Source organism: Baudoinia panamericana, assembly GCF_000338955.1.
Source record: "Baudoinia panamericana UAMH 10762 unplaced genomic scaffold BAUCOscaffold_5, whole genome shotgun sequence".
In the NCBI taxonomy this organism is placed as follows: domain Eukaryota; kingdom Fungi; phylum Ascomycota; class Dothideomycetes; order Mycosphaerellales; family Teratosphaeriaceae; genus Baudoinia; species Baudoinia panamericana.
In genome coordinates, this window is record NW_006911261.1 from 990 (window position 1) to 19,945 (window position 18,956).

The following is an 18,956-nucleotide window of genomic DNA, read 5'->3' on the forward strand; positions in this document are numbered from 1 at the left end:
TAAGCTTAAATATATATCTCTTTCTATACTATAGTTAATACTTATAGCTAGCCTCTTCGAGTAATAGAAGATAGATATATCTTACTAAAGAGATTAAAACTTAGCCTCTAATACTATATAGTATATATAGAGATCTATAACTCCTTACTAATAGCTATATATAATATCTAGCTATTATAGAGAAGGTTATATATATAAGTCGTTATATATAGAGAGTACCGCTTTACTATTATAGCTACTATATAACTATATAACGCCTATATAGCTAATAATACTTTAAATCTAACTATAATAGTAGTAATTATATTAATTACAGCTTTATTTACAAACGACAATAATATAGCAATATATAGGCATAGAAAGTGTCCGAATTACTATGAGCGACCCCGCGAAGCAGAGACGCCAAGCATGCGACAATGTTATTCGAAACGGTTGTAGTGGCTCCACTTTGCACGACTTCAGACATACATCTCGATCTCGACCTTCAGGTACACTACAGGCACGTAGGTAGGAGTCTGTGACCAACGGGGCAACTTCATGTTTGCAAGTCCGTGTCAACGCGATTCGTAAGCTTAGCTGCTCTTCACCTTTCCGTCCAACCCAGCACCACGGCCGAATCGCCACATACCCGCAAGCCCAGGGCTGGTCTTCCACGGCCGCTGCGGCTCACCTACAACCGGCGTTCCGAAGACATGGATTTGCACTAGTTTGCTCTCCACCGAAGTCTTCAAAGGCAAGATCGATTGAATCAGCAACGGATTCGGCAGCTTGAAGTACAAGTGCATGACCGCAACCATCGCCAGCCCGAGGATCTGACCTCTGAGCATCGCGCGCCATTGTTGGCAATCGTATTGGTAGACCGTGGTAGCGTTTGCTTTTGAAAGCACCGTCATGTCTACAGACGCAGTCAGACTCGATTTCAAGCATGCTAGTTGGAGTGGACCTCGCCTTTCTTGCGTCGGATATGGACAAAGGTGTACAGATGGGCGACGAAGATGACAAGCTGAGTAGAAAGGTAGAGCACGCGCGCTCCGTGCAGCACGCTTGGTCTTCGAGTGGGAGCTGCCTGCTCGCCAGCAGGATGGCGACGAAGAGGACTATCGTTGATCTTCAACAGCGTCATCAGCAGGTATTTCAGTTCAGTATAAATTCATGGAGTTTACATTTGCGAAGCCATCATATCGTACCAACAGCGGTAAGACCTGAAAACGAGCATGGGCTTTGCTCGCAAAGAGTCCTACGACAATGGGGCAATGGATCGGAGGGAGACATATGTGTTAAACATTGAAGGACGGAAGCAGGCCTTTCCGTGAGCTGCAGCTTTTTGACGTATGCAGAGAGGAGAGGCTGACGGGGGCGTTGGCGGGACGGTTGAGTTACTGCGTTCACCCCGTCGAAGTCGAGTCTTCTAAAGTTCGGACTCTGTGAAGTAGGATTACGCGGCTTACATTGCCCTACTTTAAGCATGCAACTCCGCTAACCGCCTCAAGTCCGTTAAGCCCGTCTGTCATGTGTCAGCGACGGAAAAGCAGGTATCCACTCCCCAATATTTTGTGACGCATTGCAGGACTCTGACCTCTGACCAGTGCTCGTGTCATACCACCCAATCTCTAAGCCTCGACGAAGCGCCGCCCTATTGCAAGCGTACGCTCGTGACGTTTGCGACATTGTTGCTGTGTGGTCTGTGGAGGTTCACCGATCCTTCGCGACACGAGGCGCCAGTCCGGATCAGCACGGCGAACACTGATCCGTACTCGATTGCCTGACTAGCACCGACTCCTGCATGCTCTCCGTGTATCTAAGAACTAAGCACGATTGAGCGAACCTCGGAGAGGTAGAATTGCGTGAGCAGCATTGGTCATAAGCAGGGTATGTCCAATAGTGCAAGCTTGTAGGATTCTTCGACCCAATGGCCGCCGTGATCGGGAGAGAGGACAGGGAAGGAAATCCCGAGAGTCTTGCCGGTGATCTCATGCTTACTAGTGCGAATATGGCCCTGTTCGGTTCAGGCGTTGTTGGGCATATCATGTGCTGATATGCTGGCATGCTTGCTACGGCTACACGACGCTGATCGTCCGAAGTGAGACAATGTTGCCAGACATGCGCACGTCTTGACAATAGCGACTGGACGGGTCTCAATGTATCGAGACGGCTAAGGCATCGTGCAGGAATATTTTGCAGAGTGTTCAGTGTAGAGGCAGGCAGTCACGCCTGGCCTGCCCTCTGATGCTTCGCTTGCTAACCGTCTCGGCGTCTGTCATTGTGTCGCATCCGATCGTGATCATCGTGCATCGTAACATGGGTCGAGCCGGATGTCTAGCCATCAACAGTCGAGCCCACACTGCTTCATGTGCTTCAACCCTCTTCCTTCGACTCACTCACAACGGCCGTCCCTATCCCCTTCGAGCGCAGCTCGACTTCTGCCACCAACAGACGAATTTGCTCGTGTCGGCTCAGGCCAACTCTGTAGCAGGAAAGAACCGACACCCTCCGTACCCCTTCGCAATCAAACTCTGCACGTCCACATTTGTCTTGCCCGCCCACAGCTTCAGCAAGATGAAGCGCCCACTAATTGCCGGCTCGAACTTGATGGCAACCTTATGCTTACCCCCTCGAATCCGAAACCGTGCGCATGTAACATTAGGATCGTCGTTCGCCTCATGAACCGCATTAGTAGCTTCGGCACTGCTAGCCATTGGTGGTGGTAGAGGAGCTGCCTCGACGGCCTCCTCCACCAATTGTCGCGTTCTCGCGTCGTTACGGCTGGGGTTGAAAGGAGGGTACATGGATCTTGGCACACTGCTTACAATGGACGAATCGTTGGCGAAATGTAGGCCGTTGAGTCCCGACCACCGTTCGTCACGATCGTAAGCCTCAACCTCATACCGCCGCCGCATTTGGCGGAGGCGTTGAAGGCGGAAGTCGATAACCTCCTGGCTCGAGGCTTCTTCGGGACCGACGTCGGCGTCTTCGTCACTGCTTAGAACCGTGACTGGGGCATGCTCGGTCTCGGAGTGGGCCGGAGAGTCTAGGCTGTTCGTGGAGACGAGGGCAGGAATTTCGCAGTGCGCTTCCGGGTCAGTACGACCGAAACCAAAGTCGGAGCCGTAGTAGTCTGCGTGGGTGGCTGTGCCTGTGTAGGCTAAGTCATGAGCGGCATCTGCTGCACGGGCGTAGTCTTGCTCGCGTTGTGGTTGGGATAAGGCGGCGTTGATCTCCGGGTCTCGCAAAGCGTCAGAGAGGCTGAGACGCTCTTCAGGTGCGGAGCGGATGTTGCTAGGCTGCCGGCGGTTATAATAGGGTGGGCTGTGGATACCTTGACGACGGGCGTGGGGTGGCGGGTCGAGGTATTTATGCAGGTCGGAGAGGTTCATAGCGATGTAGACCAGGCCTTCGCGGACACTAATCACTTGTCAAGAGCGCTTTCTGATGAGGAGAAGGCTAGAATGGGGACTTACGGAGCAGTAAAGCCGTGTTCAGGCCCGACGACGTGCAGCTTCTCAAGGCAGAAGGGTGTGTGGTCGGCATGGCCCAGCACGATACTACTGCTCGGTCGCTCGGAGCAGTATACGCTCTTATTATGGTGTAAGACGTTCTTCGCGCCCAAATACAACCCTGGATTGCGTGAATCTGAGTGCTCGCCTCCATCGTAGCTCACCAGCTCCAATCTGAGCCTTCCCGGCTCCACCTGACCGTAGTGACCGTACTTAATGGGGATGCGTGGGGCAGGTAGAGGTTCTGTATCTAGCCTCCTACGCTTCGACCGTCGTGTTCTAGGAAGGCCTGTAATCTCCTCCTGTGTCTCCGAAGCCATATTGGCTTCCTCCGAAGTGCTTGGCGATCTGCGTCTACGGCGGCCCACCGGACTCAGCAGGGTGCGATGTCTTGTTGCATTGCGACCCTCACTCATCTCTCGCCGGCTAAGTTCACTGGTCAACTGCAACGCTCGCTCGAGCTGTTCGCGACGTGAGCGAGGCGTGGAGGCTTCAGTGCTTGGCGGGTCATCGTAGGCTCCGGGCTGAGACGGTATGTCAGCTCGCTGACCGTCTGTTTTGATGGCTTTGACATACCCTCAAATGGAGTGGTCGAGCCTGCGGCATTGTATTGCTAAATGTTGACCTTCTATTATTCTCAATCGCTTAATTCAACTCCCATCTGCTACGAGTCGCAGCCTCCATTGTTCTGCATTGTCTTGAGACGAAGATGCTGTGGAACACTACCTTGGCGCGTGTCGTGCGGCATGCATGTCATCGTCAACGTGCATTCTCCACCATTCGGCCTCCAGCCACAAGCGAAAGGGCCGAGCCGTTCTCAGCCATCGTGGCGTCGAAGTCAAACATTTGTGCACTGCTGCAACACACGTGCAATCGAAACTGCATGTGGAATCTGGTGAAGCTGTGCGTCCGCGGTGGCTTCGGTAGACAATAGGGAGCTGAGGAAAGTCAATTTTACGCACTGCATGCTTGCTCGAGGCAACAGGATAGCCCAGGTTGATCGCATAGCCATCTCCCACTACCTGCATTAGCTGGCCACCAAAGATTGGTATCGGATCCGATTCACGCTTGGAGGAAGCAGCATTCGTCCGAGTGAAGACACCGCACACAGATCCCACACTTCATTCTTCTGCATCATTTGGATATCCGGGCCGAATCTTTTTGACCGACGACAACGGCCGAATTGGCGGCAAAGATGGCCGACGCCAATGGCACGACGAGTCAGGCAGAGGCAATGAACGGCAACACCGACGACGCGGCCACGCTTGAGGACGGGACCAGCACGACGACCGTACCAGGTCTGAGTGCCGACGAAATTGCTCTATATGACCGGCAGATCCGTCTCTGGGGCGCTCAAGCTCAGGAAAGGATCCGCTCGGCCAACATTCTCCTCGTGTCCCTCCGCGCTCTAGGCACAGAAATTGCGAAGAACCTCACCCTCGCCGGCATCAGCTCCCTAACTATCATCGATGACGAGCCAGTCGCAGAGGAAGACCTTGGCGCGCAGTTCTTCCTGCGTGAAGAAGACATTGGCAAGCCAGTAAGCACCACCATTTGCCACCCATACGAGGCCGCAACTGATGTCGTCTACAGCGCGCCGAAGCTGCCATTCCCCGCATACAAGAATTCAACCCTCGCGTTGCAATACAGTCGGGTGGCACCCTCACCGACCTTGTACAACGCGACCAAACGTACTACACCCCCTTCTCCATCATCATAGCGCTGGACCATGACTTCCTCACCCTCTCTGCCATCAACACCGCCGCCCGCTTCGCCAACCGGCCCTTCTACGCCGCCGGAATACATGGCTTCTACGGCTACATCTTCGCCGACCTCGTCGCGCACGATTACGTGGTTGAGAGGGACAAACCCAATGTTCCCACCTCAATCGGTCCGGAGTCTCTGACCCGCTCCGTGCTGAGTGTGACGAACAAAAAGGAGAATAGCGGCAAAAATGTCGAAATCGTTAAGAAGCAAGAACTGTACTGTCCGCTCATCCTAGCTAACAGCTCGCCCTTGCCCGCGGACATACTCTCTAACCGGCGCAAACTCAAGTCCGTCCCTGCTCTACTTCCCTGCCTCCGCGCCCTGTTCGACTTTCAGCGCACTTACGCTCGTCTCCCCGGCCACACCTCCGCGGACCTAGCGAGCTTCACTACCCTTGCCACAGCCAAATCCCGCGAGCTCCAACTCCCACCCGAGACACTCAAGTCCGAGTTTTTGCGAAGCTTCATGCAAAACGTCGGCGCAGAAATGATGCCGACCGCCGCGTTCGTGGGAGGTAGGCTGAGCGAAGACGTTATCAACGTGCTCGGAAAGCGCGAACAGCCCATCCAGAATTTCGCGTTGTTCGATGGAGATGGGTTGGAGGGGAGGATCTACTCGCTCTTCACTATCCCGCCGGAACTGACAGCGATGGTGGGGCAGTCGCTTGGGCAGATGGGGGTGGCGGCGGAATTTGGCGTGGATGGTGTGAATGGTGTAAATGGTATGGGTATGGGTGGTATGCCGGCGAGGGATGTTACTGGTGCTCACCTTGGATCGTCGGAAGCGGCGACGAATGGAGCAGAGACGGTCATCTTATAATAAGCTGAGCACTCCAAGTAAGCTGGGAATGGTCGAGGTAACTAGTGCGAGCCGCATGTCAGCAGCGGGTTTGCAGCAGCCGACAAAAGTCGCGTAGCTTGCGTGCGACAAGGATGAAGTATAGCACGAATGTACAATATCGAAACAAGCAAGCATCCATCCAGACCAGGCAACGATGACCGCCACCCTACCAACACCAGCTATCCGGACCTGCTGCCCAAAGAAGCCGCTCAAACGCACGTACCAAAGCACAGAAATGAAGTGTGAACGAACACGCCCATTACACGCCCTCAAACGTCTTCTCCTTACAAGCCCCCGTCCCAAAGTCCCAGTGCTCCTGCTACGGTGCCTGGCGCTCGACAATTTCCTCAACCCACGCTGCGACCTTCTCCGCCACTCTCTTGCTATCATTTTCTCTTACCGGAAAGTCATGCGGGATGCCATAACTATCAATCTCCATGACCGCCGTGCCGCGACTGTCACCGACGCCAGTGATAGCCTCCTTACCATTGCTGCCTCGGCGGACGACGGTGGGAATGCCATTCATTGCTCGTTTGCGGATTATGCGGTCCCGGGTCTCGTCCGCCACCCAGTGATCTTTGCGGCCCCAGTAGAAGTACAGGGGTGGGCCTGGCTGTTCTCGCACGGGAGCAGAGATTGCGGGACAGGTAGCAGCGGACTTCGCGGTTGCGGCTTGAGGTAAGGATTTGGATCTCTTTGCAATGTACTTGCTCTCCTTAATGTCAGCGCTCCACGAGATGCTGCGGCGGCGGCAATCCATGAGATCCTCCTCGGACGACTCGCTGCTATCTTCCGCATCTGCTTGTGCTCCACCTTCGACCACATCGTTCTCCGGATCTGGATGCATGGCTTGCCTCAGCGGCGACGGAGCGGAGTCTTTCCGCCTAGCTGGTGAAGTAGGTGAGACATTCGCCGAGGATGAGCCGGAAAAGCCGCCGACGGAGAGCTGACAGACCTTGCGGTTACTGCTCGATGAGGAAGCCGATGAATCGGATCGCTGTGTGGAGTCTTTCCGCTCAGCGGTAGACAGGTTAGTGATGTCGCTCACCCCACAATCGCCTCCAGCGGCAATTTCAAGGGCAGTTTCGGCAAGGTTGATCTCGGGCTGCTGGGTGCCCCAGAGAGCGTCCGTCCAAGGCTCATGGTTGGCCTTTAGCGTATTGAGCTCGCATCTGGCGAGATAGCTGTCGACTTTCGTTAGCCCAGTACTTGTATCGCTACGCAGAGATATGTGATGCGCCAATGAGGCAGGTGACGGACATGCACTCACAGCGCTTGACGAACACCTTGTCGACTCTTGAGGAACATTGAAGTCGTACGTGCTGCATCCGCTTTGTAGCCGGTGAAGAAGGAAACAATACCGTCCAAGAATAAGTAAGGCATCCACCCAGTAAGCAAGCGGACGAAGACCTGGAATATGAGTAGAAAGCCAGGTACCGCAAGCAACCACTGGAGCGTAGGATGTTAGCAGAACGGAGCCATGGCCTCAATCATGTTGGGCAATCACGCACCGACAGGTACCACAAACCCACCCCATTCCCGCTCGACCCAAGATCGGTGATGGTAGGAAACAGGCAGATGCCGCCAATAATATTGAAAATTGGCTTCTGGTCTGGAAAGCTATCTCTGGTGGCACGCTCACGCTCACGAGCAATAGCCTCGATAAGCATGTACGCTCCGATAGAGTGTCCCACAAGAATGACCGGCATAGGGTCGGGATGTTGACCTTTGCTGGTGCCGACTGCCAGGGCCAGCTGCCACCGAATGCCCGCAATCTGCTCGCGCAAGTCATAGGGCCGCCATCTGGCAGTCTTTGGCCGGCTTTGGAAGCCATCGAGACTTGCGCCGTGGACGATGAGATTCTTCTTCAGGCCGGGCTGCCGGGTGGCAAGCTGATCCTTGAGGTGCATCATGAAGCTGCCGTAGTACTGGATTACACCTGGGTTACCTGTGATGAAATAGACGAGCAACGGGTTTTGTGGGCTTGTGCCATCAAGGGAGACGCGTAGATGGATCTGGTTTCGGAGTTGGTACATCGGCAGGTAAGGCCACCGGTCATTGGTCCATTCGCCGGTGGTAGAGAGCATTGGTGGCGACATCCGTCCCAGAACAATGACTGGCAGCCAAGCTCAGATTGAAGGGATAAGGTGCTAGTCAATACCAACGCTGCGGGAATGTTGAGATAGTGTGTGCACAATATAAGCAACGAAACAGAGAGGAGAGAAGCCAGATGAGAGGGAAGGGAGCCCCACTGGCAGCGATCGCAGAGCCATGCTTACCGCCTAGGGTCACACGGTGGTAAAGTTCCTGCCATAGACGACTTCCGTACGTCAAGCGGAGCGAACCTGCAGTTGGCACGCATCGTAGGAAAGTGAAGTCCTGGGCTGAATCGATGCCTTAGGCACCGACACTGGGACGCCAAGCATTTCTCCACCCACAGCGGCAGAACCGGCGCTAAGAAAATGGCAGTGTGGGCATCGACGGACGACATCGCCGCCATCATCGCTCACAATCTCAGCATTCCGCATACACAGCCACCGCAAACATGGCTGTCGGAAAGAACAAGAGATTGTCCAAGGGTAAGAAGGGTTTGAAGAAGAGGACCGACCCATTCGCCAGGAAGGACTGGTTCAACCTAAAGGCGCCCTCTACCTTCAACATCCGCGAGTACGTTCAGCACCACCATCACACGTAGTTGCAGTACAAGTTGCTGACTGTAATTCAAGTGTCGGTAAAACTCTAGTAAACCGCACGACTGGTCTCAAGAACGCCAACGATGCCCTCAAAGGCCGCATCTTCGAAGTCTCCCTCGCCGACCTGCAGAAGGACGAAGACCATGCGCACCGCAAGGTCAAGCTCCGAATTGATGAAGTGCAGGGCAAGAATTGTCTCACCAACTTCCACGGCCTCGACTTCACCTCTGACCGAATCCGCTCGCTCGTCCGCAAATGGCAGACTCTGATTGAGGCAAACGTCGTTGTGAAGACGACCGACGACTACCTTCTCCGACTGTTCGCGATCGCCTTTACGAAGAGGCGGCCAAACCAGGTCCGCAAGACAACGTATGCGCGGAGTTCGCAGGTCCGGGCGATTAGGAAGAAGATGATGGACATCATGCAGAGGGAGGCGCAGGCGTGCAGCTTGAGCCAGCTCACCACGAAGCTCATCCCGGAAGTCATTGGGCGCGAGATTGAAAAGAGCACGCAGGGCATCTACCCGCTGCAGAACGTAAGTATATTTGCTTGTGGTGGTGGCGAAGTCGGTATGCTAATGAAGGAACGCAGGTCCACGTCCGCAAGGTGAAGCTGCTGAAGCAGCCCAAGTTCGACCTCGGCAACCTACTGTCTCTGCACGGCGAATCGACCACGGACGATTCGGGCCAGAAGGTTGAGGGCAGCAAGGAGTTCAAAGAGCAGGTGCTCGAGAGCGTGTAAGCGAGACACAAGGACGCCAACGAGACGAGGCCGAAGTGGTGTTGCGTGCGGCATGGGGAGTTCAAAGGCTTTCTACATAGTCGGCGGCGCCGGCAAGTGACCGGTAATGCTTCGTAGTTCATTAAACGCATCCCAAGATGACCGCCGACCGTATCAGCATGCTGCATGTGGCGTATAGGGTTATGCGTATGCTGTTATCCAGTTGCACGCGTAATAAGGTTATATGAATCTGCCATGTTTGCTCTGCATGAAATAGGCCAATAAGTGCAATTCTGCGCGCGTCTGGCAATGTGCATCCGTTGATCACGTCTGTCCACCATCCGCACAATGCAAGGCATCCTCGTCACCGCTTGCTCGGATAAATACGCCAGAACATAACATTAATCGCGTTGTCCTGACGGATCATGGCGCCCAAAGAGCTCAACTTCATCACGGGCAATAAGAACAAGCTTGCCGAAGTGCAGGCGATCCTCTCCGCCACACCCGTCAAGCTACAGTCGCAGGCGGTCGATCTGGTGGAGATACAAGGCACGATCGAAGAAATATCGAAGGATAAGGCACGGCGAGCGGCTGAAGTGGTATGTTGGGTCACTACCAGCCGTCTTCGCAATTGCAAATGGTGTACACAGTACAGCAGATCGCTCACCATCATTGCGTAGATAAACGGACCAGTACTGGTAGAAGACACATGCCTCTGCTTCAATGCGTTTGACGAACTACCTGGTCCTTATGTGTACGTCCAACACCTCAGCCATCAACTCAAGAGCGGCTGCCCGATATATACATGTCTCGCTCAGGTTGTGCTGATGGGTGGTCAACTAGCAAATGGTTCCTCGCCGCCCTCGGCGTCCAACAATTCCACAAACTCCTCGCCGGCTTCGACGACAAGTCCGCACAAGCGGTCTGCACTTTTGCGTACTGTGAAGGACCTGGAAAGGAACCGACAGTGTTCCAGGGACGGACGGATGTATCTAAATTCATCCTTCTCACTCAGGTCAACGGATGCTTGCTAACGAATATGTGCAGGGCAAGATCGTGCCTGCGCGAGGACCTACACATTTCGGTAAGCTAGTGTTTTCATTTCGTAGATGCAAGGGTGAGTGCGAAAGGGACTGACCCTTTGTGGCGAGTAGGCTGGGACGCCTGCTTCGAGTACGAAGGACAGACGTACGCGGAGATGCCGAAGGAGGAGAAGAACAAGATCTCACATCGTGGCCGGGCGCTGGCGAAGTTGGTCGAGTGGCTGAAGCAGGAGGTTTAACCCTGCACCATTATGACCTTTGCCGCATGCTGGATAGAGCCGCATTTCTGGTTGCTTCACCCATGGAGAAACATCGGATCATCCTCATCCTTCTGAACATCCTCCTGCGCCTGCAGACCATCTTTACCGTGATCCTTCTTCCAATTCTGCACCCACTCCTCGATTCGATCCACATTCGCATCGACATCGCCCGTCTTCTCACTCCGCAGCTCAACGACCATTCCCTCATCGTACGCCTCTCTAGCCTCCTGCACCAACACCTCCATGATCTCACAATCCAGATTCTCCTGCAACTTCTTCTCCCCGTACCCTCTCTTCTTCAGCCGGTCATACAGAACCTTGTTGTCGCATCTGATCACACAGACAAGGTCGATGAGACTCGGCGGGAAGAGGTCGCAGGCATGCCAGTCAATGATCTGTCCTCCCTCCTCCAAGTCGTTCTCGATGCAGTCCAGCAAGCGGTCTTCGTCCACGATCTTGACGTTAGGGTCGTCAGGGTCAGAAGAAGTCTCGCCGATGTTGTGTTTCTTCACCACTTCATTAATGTCAAGGTGGTGCAGGCCGGTGCGCAAGGCGAGCTCTTGGGCTGTCGTGGTCTTGCCTACGCCTGGCGTGCCGGTGATGATTATGTTGGGATCGGTGCGGAGTATTTCTGGCATTATATTGAGTAGCCCTAGGCTAGTGATGGTCGAGGGTTTGGCAAGATTTGGCAACAGTCGGATAGCTGGTCGTGTGCGCAACAAAATGGACAGCATGTACTATTGACTGTGACGTAGGAGTATGCAGAAAGTTGAAGCTTCGGGCCCTCAGCCCTACGAGATGGAAATGCTTCCATCGATGCGCCACAACTCGCCCCAGCGCACCCTTTGCTCCCGTTCACTGTTGGGTGTTTGTGATGTTCGCGCGAGTGGTACTCTCGCGACCAATAGCTACAAGACGAGTCTACCTCTTCGCACACACGCGCCGCCCCTTCTCCACCACCGACCTTCCCAATGGCATCAAGCTGGCCTACGATCTCCATGAGCCGCCATCCGGCGCGGCAAATGCTCCTCCCATCATCTTCATCCACGGCTTGTTCGGCAGCAAGAAGAACAACAGGAGCATGAGTAAGTACGCATCCATACAAATACCACCATGGCTGAACAATGTCCGTCTGACCAGCCTCGTAGAGTCTTCGCTCGCGACCTGAAGCGACCCGTCTACGCCATCGACCTGCGCAACCATGGCGACTCTTCTCATGACCCACGGCACGACTACGGCGCTCTCGCAGAAGACGTGGAGCTGTTCCTGCAGCAGCATAAGCTGGAGAAGACCACATTGATCGGTCATTCGATGGGGGCCAAAACCGCCATGACGGTCGTATTGAGGCACAAGGTGCGAATCTCGAACCTGATACCGGTCGACAACGCGCCCATCGATGCCGCACTCAAGAGCGACTTCGGGAAGTACGTGCAAGCGATGCGCAAGATCGAAGAGGCGGGCTGCAAGCGCCAATCGGAAGCCGATGCGATACTGCAGGACTACGAAGAAAGCTTGCCCATCCGACAATTTCTACTCACGAACCTGTTGCGGGACCCGGACACTGGGTTGCAGAAGTTCAGGATACCAATCAAATACCTCGCTAACAGTCTGGACAAGATGGCCGATTTCCCATTCAAAGACCCAGAGGAGGTACGGTTCGAGGGACCTACACTGATCGTACGAGGGACGAAGAGCCACTACGTGGCAGATGAGATGCTGCCCACTGTGGGCAGATTCTTTCCGAAGTTCGAAGTTGTGGATATTGAAGCGGGTCATTGGGTAATCAGTGAGCAGCCGGAGGAGTTCAGGAAGGGTGAGTGCAATCCATCATCATCCCCTGCAATTGTATGTTAAAGTGCTGACACGCAGACACAGCTGTCGTGGACTGGCTGCAAGACAAGGAGTAGGAGCCCCGTCTCCACTGGGGGCCACAAGAAGCCTTTACTTGCACGACCATCTGCGTAGGTACACGACTTGTGCGTAAGCTGCGCGAATCGCTACGAGCAACGATTGCAGTTGAGCTACATGCTCGTCGCTAAGAAGTCCCTCGGAGGACCAACCGTCTGCTCGCTTATGGTGATTGGCCGTAGAGGTGGAGACGGCGGGCCAGCCATGCCCAGAGCCGGCCATTCCTTGTTTGACAAAGAAGAGCGAGCTCGGGATGCTTAACCCAGCTAAGTAGGAACGCACTACAGCTGCAACCGCCCCACCGTACTTTGAGCTATCCATAAACTTTCAGACTCCGTCGCCAAACCATTGCAACCTTGATAAAGCTTCCCAATGGGTCTAGCTAGGAGGGACCCGTTAGCTGTACAGCTTCACCGGAGAACTGTCCGTCAAAGAGGGCAAGATGGTGCGCCGACAACCGGACGATAAGAGGCTAGCTTCAGGTAGTCTGTATAACATTCCTCTTGTTCAAGCGTTGAACTTGCTGCCTCTCTTGTCTGCTTGTCCAAGAAACCTTTTCTTCAACCGTGATCATGGCCCTTCTGACTGCCATTACGCTTGCGGCGGCCTTGCCTTTGGTTGCGAGTCAAGCAGTATCCAACGAGACGGTCCTTGGTGTGTACATGTTCCACCGGTAAAACCTTACTCATCCCAACATACGTACTTCACCTACTGACCGTACCCTAACAGCCATGGCGACCGTACCTCGAAGTCAACCCCTCCCGCCAACCTCACCGATCTTGGTTACCAGGAAGTCTACACCTCCGGCCAATACTACCGCAGCCGGTACATCGCCTCTAACGCCGCCTACAAGATCAATGGGATCAACACGAACATCGTTAAGCAAGCGCAGATCTCCGTCTCTGCCCCGTCAGACACCGTCCTTCAGAACAGTGCCACGGGCTTCCTGCAAGGCCTGTATCCTCCCGTCGGACCCAGCTACGACACTGAGACGCTGCGGGATGGCACCGTAGTGACTGCGCCCATGCAAGGGTATCAGCTGATCCCAGTCGCACTCGTGAGTGCCGGCACTAGTAGCGAGGACAGCGGCTGGCTTCAGGGTGCAAGCGGATGTGCTGCGGCCACCGTGTCGTCCAACAACTACTTTTCCAGCGCACAGTACCTCCACCTTCTCAACAGCACCCAATCCCTCTACACCGGCATCGCACCCGTCATCAACAGCACCTTCACCGCCGCTCAGACCAGCTTCAAGAACGCCTACACAATTTATGACTACATCAACGTAGCCGAGATCCACAACTCTAGCATCCCTTCATCCAACCTCATCACCAACGACTCCTTCTTCCAGCTCCGCACGCTAGCCGATACGCACGAATGGGGCCTCGCCTACAACGCCTCCGACAACATGCGCGCGGTCGCCGGCATGACCCTCGCAGCGCAGATCGTACAATACCTAAACACAACCATCACGAGCAAGGGAGCAGCAAAGATCGGCATCCAATTCGGCGCCTACGGTTCCTTCGCCTCCTTCTTCGGCCTAGCCATCCCCGACATTGCTACGGTAGCACCAGAGCTCATGGGCGTGGCCGACTACGCTAGCGCACTGACCTTCGAGATGTTCACCAATGTCTCGACGGCCGTGAGCGGCTCATCGTACCCAAGCGCGGACAACATCTACGTGCGCATGCTGTTTCACAACGGGACCACGAGCAATTCCTCCGAGCCGACTGTCTATCCGTTGTTTGGGAGCAGGCAGATGACGCTCAAATGGAACGACTTCCAAGCTGGTCTCAACAAGTTTGCTCTTGGTACGACCCAGCAGTGGTGTACTGCGTGCGGTAACTTTACCGGCACTTGTGCGGCCTATGCGTCCAACAGCAGCTCGTCCTCACCGTCGTCGTCTGGATCAGGCGTGACGGCGAGCGACAAGAGCGGCAACGGATTGAGCCCGGGGGTCAATGGTGTCATTGGCGCCATGGTCACGCTGGCTGTCGTCCTGGGCCTGGAGGCGTTGGTGCTGTTGGTTGGTGGCTTAAGGGTAGTCAGCAAGAAGACGTTGGCAGGTAAGGATGGGGTTACCCATGTCGTTGAAAAGGGTGCGGGCAAGGCATGAATACGTATGCGTGACGACGATCTGGTTGTGTGGTCGATGCTATATCAACAGTATCCACTATGAGGTCGCTTGATGAAGTTTACGCTCAAATGCAATGCCACGCTATAGGAAAAACAAATTACAATGCGAAACTTTTCCACCACCTCTTCCGACCCTTATGCTGATTGCTCATATCCACCTCAACTTCTTCGCCGTGCCTACACAAATCAACGTGAAACCCAGAATCACTCCCACAATGCCAAACCACCACCCCAGCCCCGTGGAATCCCGGCCCGGTACCGGTACGTTCATGCCAAACAAACCCGCAATCAAATTCAGCGGCACCAAAATCGTGGCGAACACCGTAATCTTGCCCAACATGGCGTTGGCTCTGCTGCCCTGCTCAATGTGACTCAAGCTGATCTGCGACAAGTGGTTCGAGTGACTGCGGCCGAGCATCTTCTCGAAATGCGACAGGTTCGACATCATGGTGACAACGTGATCTTGGACGTCGCTCAGGTACAAGCCCACGTCCCCACGGGGCGCGGACTGGTACGCTTCGTTACATTTCTTCGCGAAGCCGCGGATGACGTCCGCCTTGCCGCCCAAGAGCCGAAGGAGCGACATAACGGTCTTGCGGCACTCGCCGATCTGCTTGAGGATAGCGCGGGAGTCTTCGAAGCGGGCGGTGAAGACGCTGTCTTCGATAGTGTCGGTCTCCGTCTCCAATTCGCGGAGCACGGGGGCGAAGGCGTCGACGATCTCATCGATCAGGGCGTAACAGATCCAGTCCGCAGAAAGGTTCACATAGTCGCGCAGCTTGCCGATACGCTTGCGAACGTGCGCTGCATGCGGGTTCTGGCAGAAACTGAAAGTGAGGAGACCCTCGCGGAAGACGACGGCGTAAATGTTGATCGGCTCGAGGTAGTCCTCGCTGGTCTTGTCGACGGCGTAGAAGCTACGGAAGCACATGAAGTAGTAGCTGCGGAAGAGCTCGACTTTTTCGCGCGTCTCTTGCGTGGTGATATCCTCGCGAGTCAAAGGATGCACGCGGAAAGCACCGCAGATAGCAAATACTTCTTCTTCCGACGGGTTGAGCATGTCGAGCCACCAGACACCGCCTTCTGGACCGAGTTCAAAAAGATCGCGGAAGGTCTCGCCTGGCATGAGCAGCCCGCCGAGCTCCGGGGCGTGAACGGTCTCGTCGATCTCAGACGAGAAGAAGGTAAAGCGATTCTGCATCTCGGTGTTGCTTATGACCCGCTTGAGATCTTCTTCGGAGGAGTCTGCCTCGGCTGCCTTCTCGTCCGTGACCGTCTTGCCACTCATCCCGGAAGCGTAATTCTCCATGCCCTCGAGTGGGACGTTACCAGCAGCTTCACCGTGTCGCAGATCGTGGAAGACACGCTTGGCTTGTGTCTCGTCGCGCTGACCAAAATGTGGCATGAACGGATGCGCGAGTGGTGTCTTGGTGTGCGTCTGCGCCACAAATTCTTCGAGGTCTTCGAAGTCGATCGTGTACGTGTTCGGAGGCTCCTCTGGTGGGAAGCATATGTCTTCCTGCACAGAGCTGCGGATGGAAGCCACGCTCGTCCTGTGACCTGCGGTGCCTTCGTCAGCGCCAGTGAGTCGGCGGCGCTCGTGGGTAGCATTGGAAATGGTGCGGTGCAGACTGAGGTTCTCTACAGATGCTCCCTTGCTGTTTGCGGTGCCTGCGCGGCCCCTCTTCGGCGGTGCGAATGCATCCACAGAGTTTGGAGGTGACGTGGACCTGGTACGCGAGGAGTCTCTAGAGACATGTCCGGCTTCGCGCTGCCGGTTGTGGATGGCACGACGGAAAGTGCTACGCCGTGCCACGACTGGAGTGCCCTCTCCGCGCCTTTCTGCATGCCACTCTTCGTCCACAGAGCGCTTAGAGCCGGTTGAACGGTTACTGCGAATGCTTCTCTCATCGTCGTCGAGAATAGCATTCTCAAAATCTCGCGTAATGGAGCCGTGGGCCTCAAGCTGCGGCGCCTCTAGCCTGGGTCGCTCGACACTAGCGAGACTTGCGAGTGTGCCGCGTCTGGTACCAGGATGGCCTTCATGAGCTAGTGGCAGGCTCTCCGGCTGGTTGCGGTGGTCGTCCAGATTTGGCTCAGGCGTGCTGTAGCGCGTACGCCCGGTGTCTTCGTGCTCGTCCGACATGTTGTGTGCCTTCAACAGACGCTCTATTATACTCTCAATAGTATGGGCTGTATTGCTGCGAATCCGTTTGCAAATGCTGTGGTTCTATTCTCTCCTCGTCGACTGCGTCACACAGTCTGCTCCGAGCGTGCAATTTAACCCATCGGGTATTGTTGATTTCCGAAAGCGCTAGCGATAACATGCGCTTCTATACCAGCGGTCGTATTAGGCCAGTTATGGTGGCTGCTTGACGTCGCCGCCGAAGACGAACCAGGCCGGTCCGAGCAACGGGCGAATGTAGGAAATCGCCTCTACCTGAGCCCCCGCCAACTTGAATGTATTCAGATTGAAGTCGCCGTGGCGACGAGTGTCGTTGCAGAGTGGTGGGGATGTATGGGAATATCCCTCAGTGAGCGCAGCCAGCTTGCGGCGGGCGACGAGACGAAGTGACAGTGTGGTGACCCAGCTGTCGGGCGCCGGCGGTGAGTCTGGGAGTCAGAAGCCGGGCATATCTTTCATGTACCTTATATACAGTGTTGAGCGAGTGGTGTGCAGTATTGTCCCAAATGTGTGTTGTGCGAACGGAAGAGATGGTAAAGGAGAAGAAGTTTCGAAAGAATCTCTTGATGCGACAGACTAACAGCGACGCTCGGACCGCTTACCTAAGTTTTAAGACAAACTCGTCACTAACTTTTTGATGCTCAGCGTAGAGATCGTGCTACGGTTCTCAGGTGAGGCTTCGGAGTGCGAGATGGTGAAATGATCTTCCGGCAAGTATTATTACCTCAATCTTACGTTGACTGCCACTTCATGTGGGTGGGACGTCCGAGGTGACGGCTTCACGATCTTGCAGAATCACGGCTCTTGCCACGAGCCGTGCATTAGCTTCCGGAGCGAAGCATCATCCTTGCGCTATGCCGAGGCACGCTTGAGGCTTGACGAGAGTAGCTTCATGAATCTCGATTGGTATGGCGAGGCCAAGAACCAGGACACGGACGAAAGCGTGTTCTACTTGGCTAGATATTATGGCTGTTAAGTATCATTGTTGTTGCCTTGTCAGGTAAGACTACTGCGGTCGAGAATGCCCGGCGCTTCTACCCGCTACCCTTCATGAATATCAACCCCAGTAAACTTGCCGAAGAAGCTCTTGACTGCCCTGCCCGACCCTCGAACTTAGCGTTCACACCTTATAGGACTGAGGATGATAGTCCCGGTAGCTCAAAAATCGTGAATCCTGTCACGCCCGGACATGGCAGTCAGGACTAACGCCCATAGAGACAGCGTCGTTTTCATCAACGCCCGCAAGACCAGTGCGCCGGACGGTTTGCGATATCAATCCAATCGTTGCAGGACCATGCAGGGACAGGGCACGGGACAGGTATGGCGTGGAAGATTGTACGACCTTCGTCGCAATCAGAGATTTCAGTCGATACATGCACGTGCGGCGGCGTGTGGATTTGTGTTGTTTCCAAGTCGAAACGCGTGAAAGAAAGATTTTGGTCTGCCATCGAGGCGTACTCATCATAACGAGTGCCAATCCATACCGCAGTAGTAGAGCGAACAGACGGAGTACGAGGGAGTGCAAACGCACGCTAGGGTACAAGGGCTATGCGTGAGGTCGAATCACATCCTGCAGTAATGTAATGCCGAAGCTTCACGACGCAGATATCATGGTGTTCGAAGCGAACTTCTAGAGTCGATCTTTACCATCCTGTCACGACGTATACAAGATGACGGTGAATGAGGGTATGGAGGTCGTTATAGTGCTAGCATGAGCGGCAGATGCGAGGAGTCTTCACGTTACCATCTGGGTGGTGCTAAACGGGTGAGGTGCGATGCACTGGCTGGCGGCACGAGCGGTGCAGAGCGGATCTCCCGGAAGACACGCCGATGCATGCCTGAGGTCTCAACACCTCGTCCATTGATAGAACGAACATCAAGCTGCCTCCAGCAATGTCCTGACCTGGAGCTAT

At 54.7% G+C, this 18,956-nt stretch overlaps 11 protein-coding genes across 11 annotated transcripts; 5 read left to right on the top strand and 6 right to left on the bottom strand.

Moving 5' to 3' along the window:
* Positions 1-541: 541 nt before the first annotated feature.
* BAUCODRAFT_430866 (uncharacterized protein) lies at positions 542-1,425 on the bottom strand. The gene is made up of 2 exons (XM_007677338.1): positions 949-1,425; positions 542-895 (listed from the first exon to the last, which is right to left on the bottom strand). The coding sequence occupies exons 1-2, from the start codon at positions 1,121-1,123 to the stop codon at positions 573-575; spliced, it is 498 nt and encodes a 165-aa protein (XP_007675528.1). The 5' UTR covers positions 1,124-1,425; the 3' UTR covers positions 542-572.
* Positions 1,426-2,453: 1,028 nt separating this feature from the next.
* On the bottom strand, positions 2,454-4,100 carry BAUCODRAFT_147078 (uncharacterized protein; the record flags this gene model as incomplete). The annotated part of the gene is made up of 3 exons (XM_007677339.1): positions 2,454-3,402; positions 3,459-4,018; positions 4,071-4,100. The coding sequence occupies 3 exons, from the start codon at positions 4,098-4,100 to the stop codon at positions 2,454-2,456; spliced, it is 1,539 nt and encodes a 512-aa protein (XP_007675529.1).
* Positions 4,101-4,773: 673 nt separating this feature from the next.
* On the top strand, positions 4,774-5,903 carry BAUCODRAFT_54821 (uncharacterized protein; the record flags this gene model as incomplete). The annotated part of the gene is made up of 2 exons (XM_007677184.1): positions 4,774-5,034; positions 5,088-5,903. Coding segments are annotated over 2 exons (1,077 nt in total), but the record flags the coding sequence as incomplete, so codon positions are not given.
* Positions 5,904-6,351: 448 nt separating this feature from the next.
* BAUCODRAFT_431137 (uncharacterized protein) lies at positions 6,352-8,426 on the bottom strand. Its single transcript, XM_007677340.1, has 3 exons — positions 7,613-8,426; positions 7,372-7,550; positions 6,352-7,285 (listed from the first exon to the last, which is right to left on the bottom strand). The coding sequence occupies exons 1-3, from the start codon at positions 8,198-8,200 to the stop codon at positions 6,421-6,423; spliced, it is 1,632 nt and encodes a 543-aa protein (XP_007675530.1). The 5' UTR covers positions 8,201-8,426; the 3' UTR covers positions 6,352-6,420.
* A 220-nt stretch (positions 8,427-8,646) lies between these two features.
* Positions 8,647-9,623, top strand: BAUCODRAFT_32626 (uncharacterized protein; the record flags this gene model as incomplete). Its single annotated transcript, XM_007676961.1, has 3 exons — positions 8,647-8,768; positions 8,828-9,329; positions 9,386-9,623. The coding sequence occupies 3 exons, from the start codon at positions 8,647-8,649 to the stop codon at positions 9,533-9,535; spliced, it is 774 nt and encodes a 257-aa protein (XP_007675151.1). The 3' UTR covers positions 9,536-9,623.
* A 316-nt stretch (positions 9,624-9,939) lies between these two features.
* On the top strand, positions 9,940-10,796 carry BAUCODRAFT_121430 (uncharacterized protein; the record flags this gene model as incomplete). Its single annotated transcript, XM_007677341.1, has 5 exons — positions 9,940-10,113; positions 10,195-10,268; positions 10,358-10,502; positions 10,562-10,598; positions 10,669-10,796. The coding sequence occupies 5 exons, from the start codon at positions 9,940-9,942 to the stop codon at positions 10,794-10,796; spliced, it is 558 nt and encodes a 185-aa protein (XP_007675531.1).
* Positions 10,797-10,852: 56 nt separating this feature from the next.
* Positions 10,853-11,455, bottom strand: BAUCODRAFT_121431 (uncharacterized protein; the record flags this gene model as incomplete). Its single annotated transcript, XM_007677342.1, has 1 exon — positions 10,853-11,455. The coding sequence occupies one exon, from the start codon at positions 11,453-11,455 to the stop codon at positions 10,853-10,855; it is 603 nt and encodes a 200-aa protein (XP_007675532.1).
* Positions 11,456-11,579: 124 nt separating this feature from the next.
* BAUCODRAFT_430976 (uncharacterized protein) lies at positions 11,580-12,946 on the top strand. Its single transcript, XM_007677343.1, has 3 exons — positions 11,580-11,906; positions 11,966-12,630; positions 12,693-12,946. Exons 1-3 carry the CDS (start codon positions 11,692-11,694, stop codon positions 12,722-12,724), a joined length of 912 nt encoding a protein of 303 aa, XP_007675533.1. The 5' UTR covers positions 11,580-11,691; the 3' UTR covers positions 12,725-12,946.
* Positions 12,947-13,011: 65 nt separating this feature from the next.
* BAUCODRAFT_430960 (uncharacterized protein) lies at positions 13,012-14,922 on the top strand. The gene is made up of 2 exons (XM_007677344.1): positions 13,012-13,398; positions 13,455-14,922. Exons 1-2 carry the CDS (start codon positions 13,298-13,300, stop codon positions 14,836-14,838), a joined length of 1,485 nt encoding a protein of 494 aa, XP_007675534.1. The 5' UTR covers positions 13,012-13,297; the 3' UTR covers positions 14,839-14,922.
* An 84-nt stretch (positions 14,923-15,006) lies between these two features.
* BAUCODRAFT_68026 (uncharacterized protein) lies at positions 15,007-17,004 on the bottom strand (the record flags this gene model as incomplete). Its single annotated transcript, XM_007677207.1, has 2 exons — positions 15,007-16,686; positions 16,723-17,004. 2 exons carry the CDS (start codon positions 17,002-17,004, stop codon positions 15,007-15,009), a joined length of 1,962 nt encoding a protein of 653 aa, XP_007675397.1.
* Positions 17,005-18,192: 1,188 nt separating this feature from the next.
* Positions 18,193-18,602, bottom strand: BAUCODRAFT_32631 (uncharacterized protein). Its single transcript, XM_007676962.1, has one exon. It carries the CDS (start codon positions 18,506-18,508, stop codon positions 18,221-18,223), a length of 288 nt encoding a protein of 95 aa, XP_007675152.1. The 5' UTR covers positions 18,509-18,602; the 3' UTR covers positions 18,193-18,220.
* Positions 18,603-18,956: the final 354 nt, after the last annotated feature.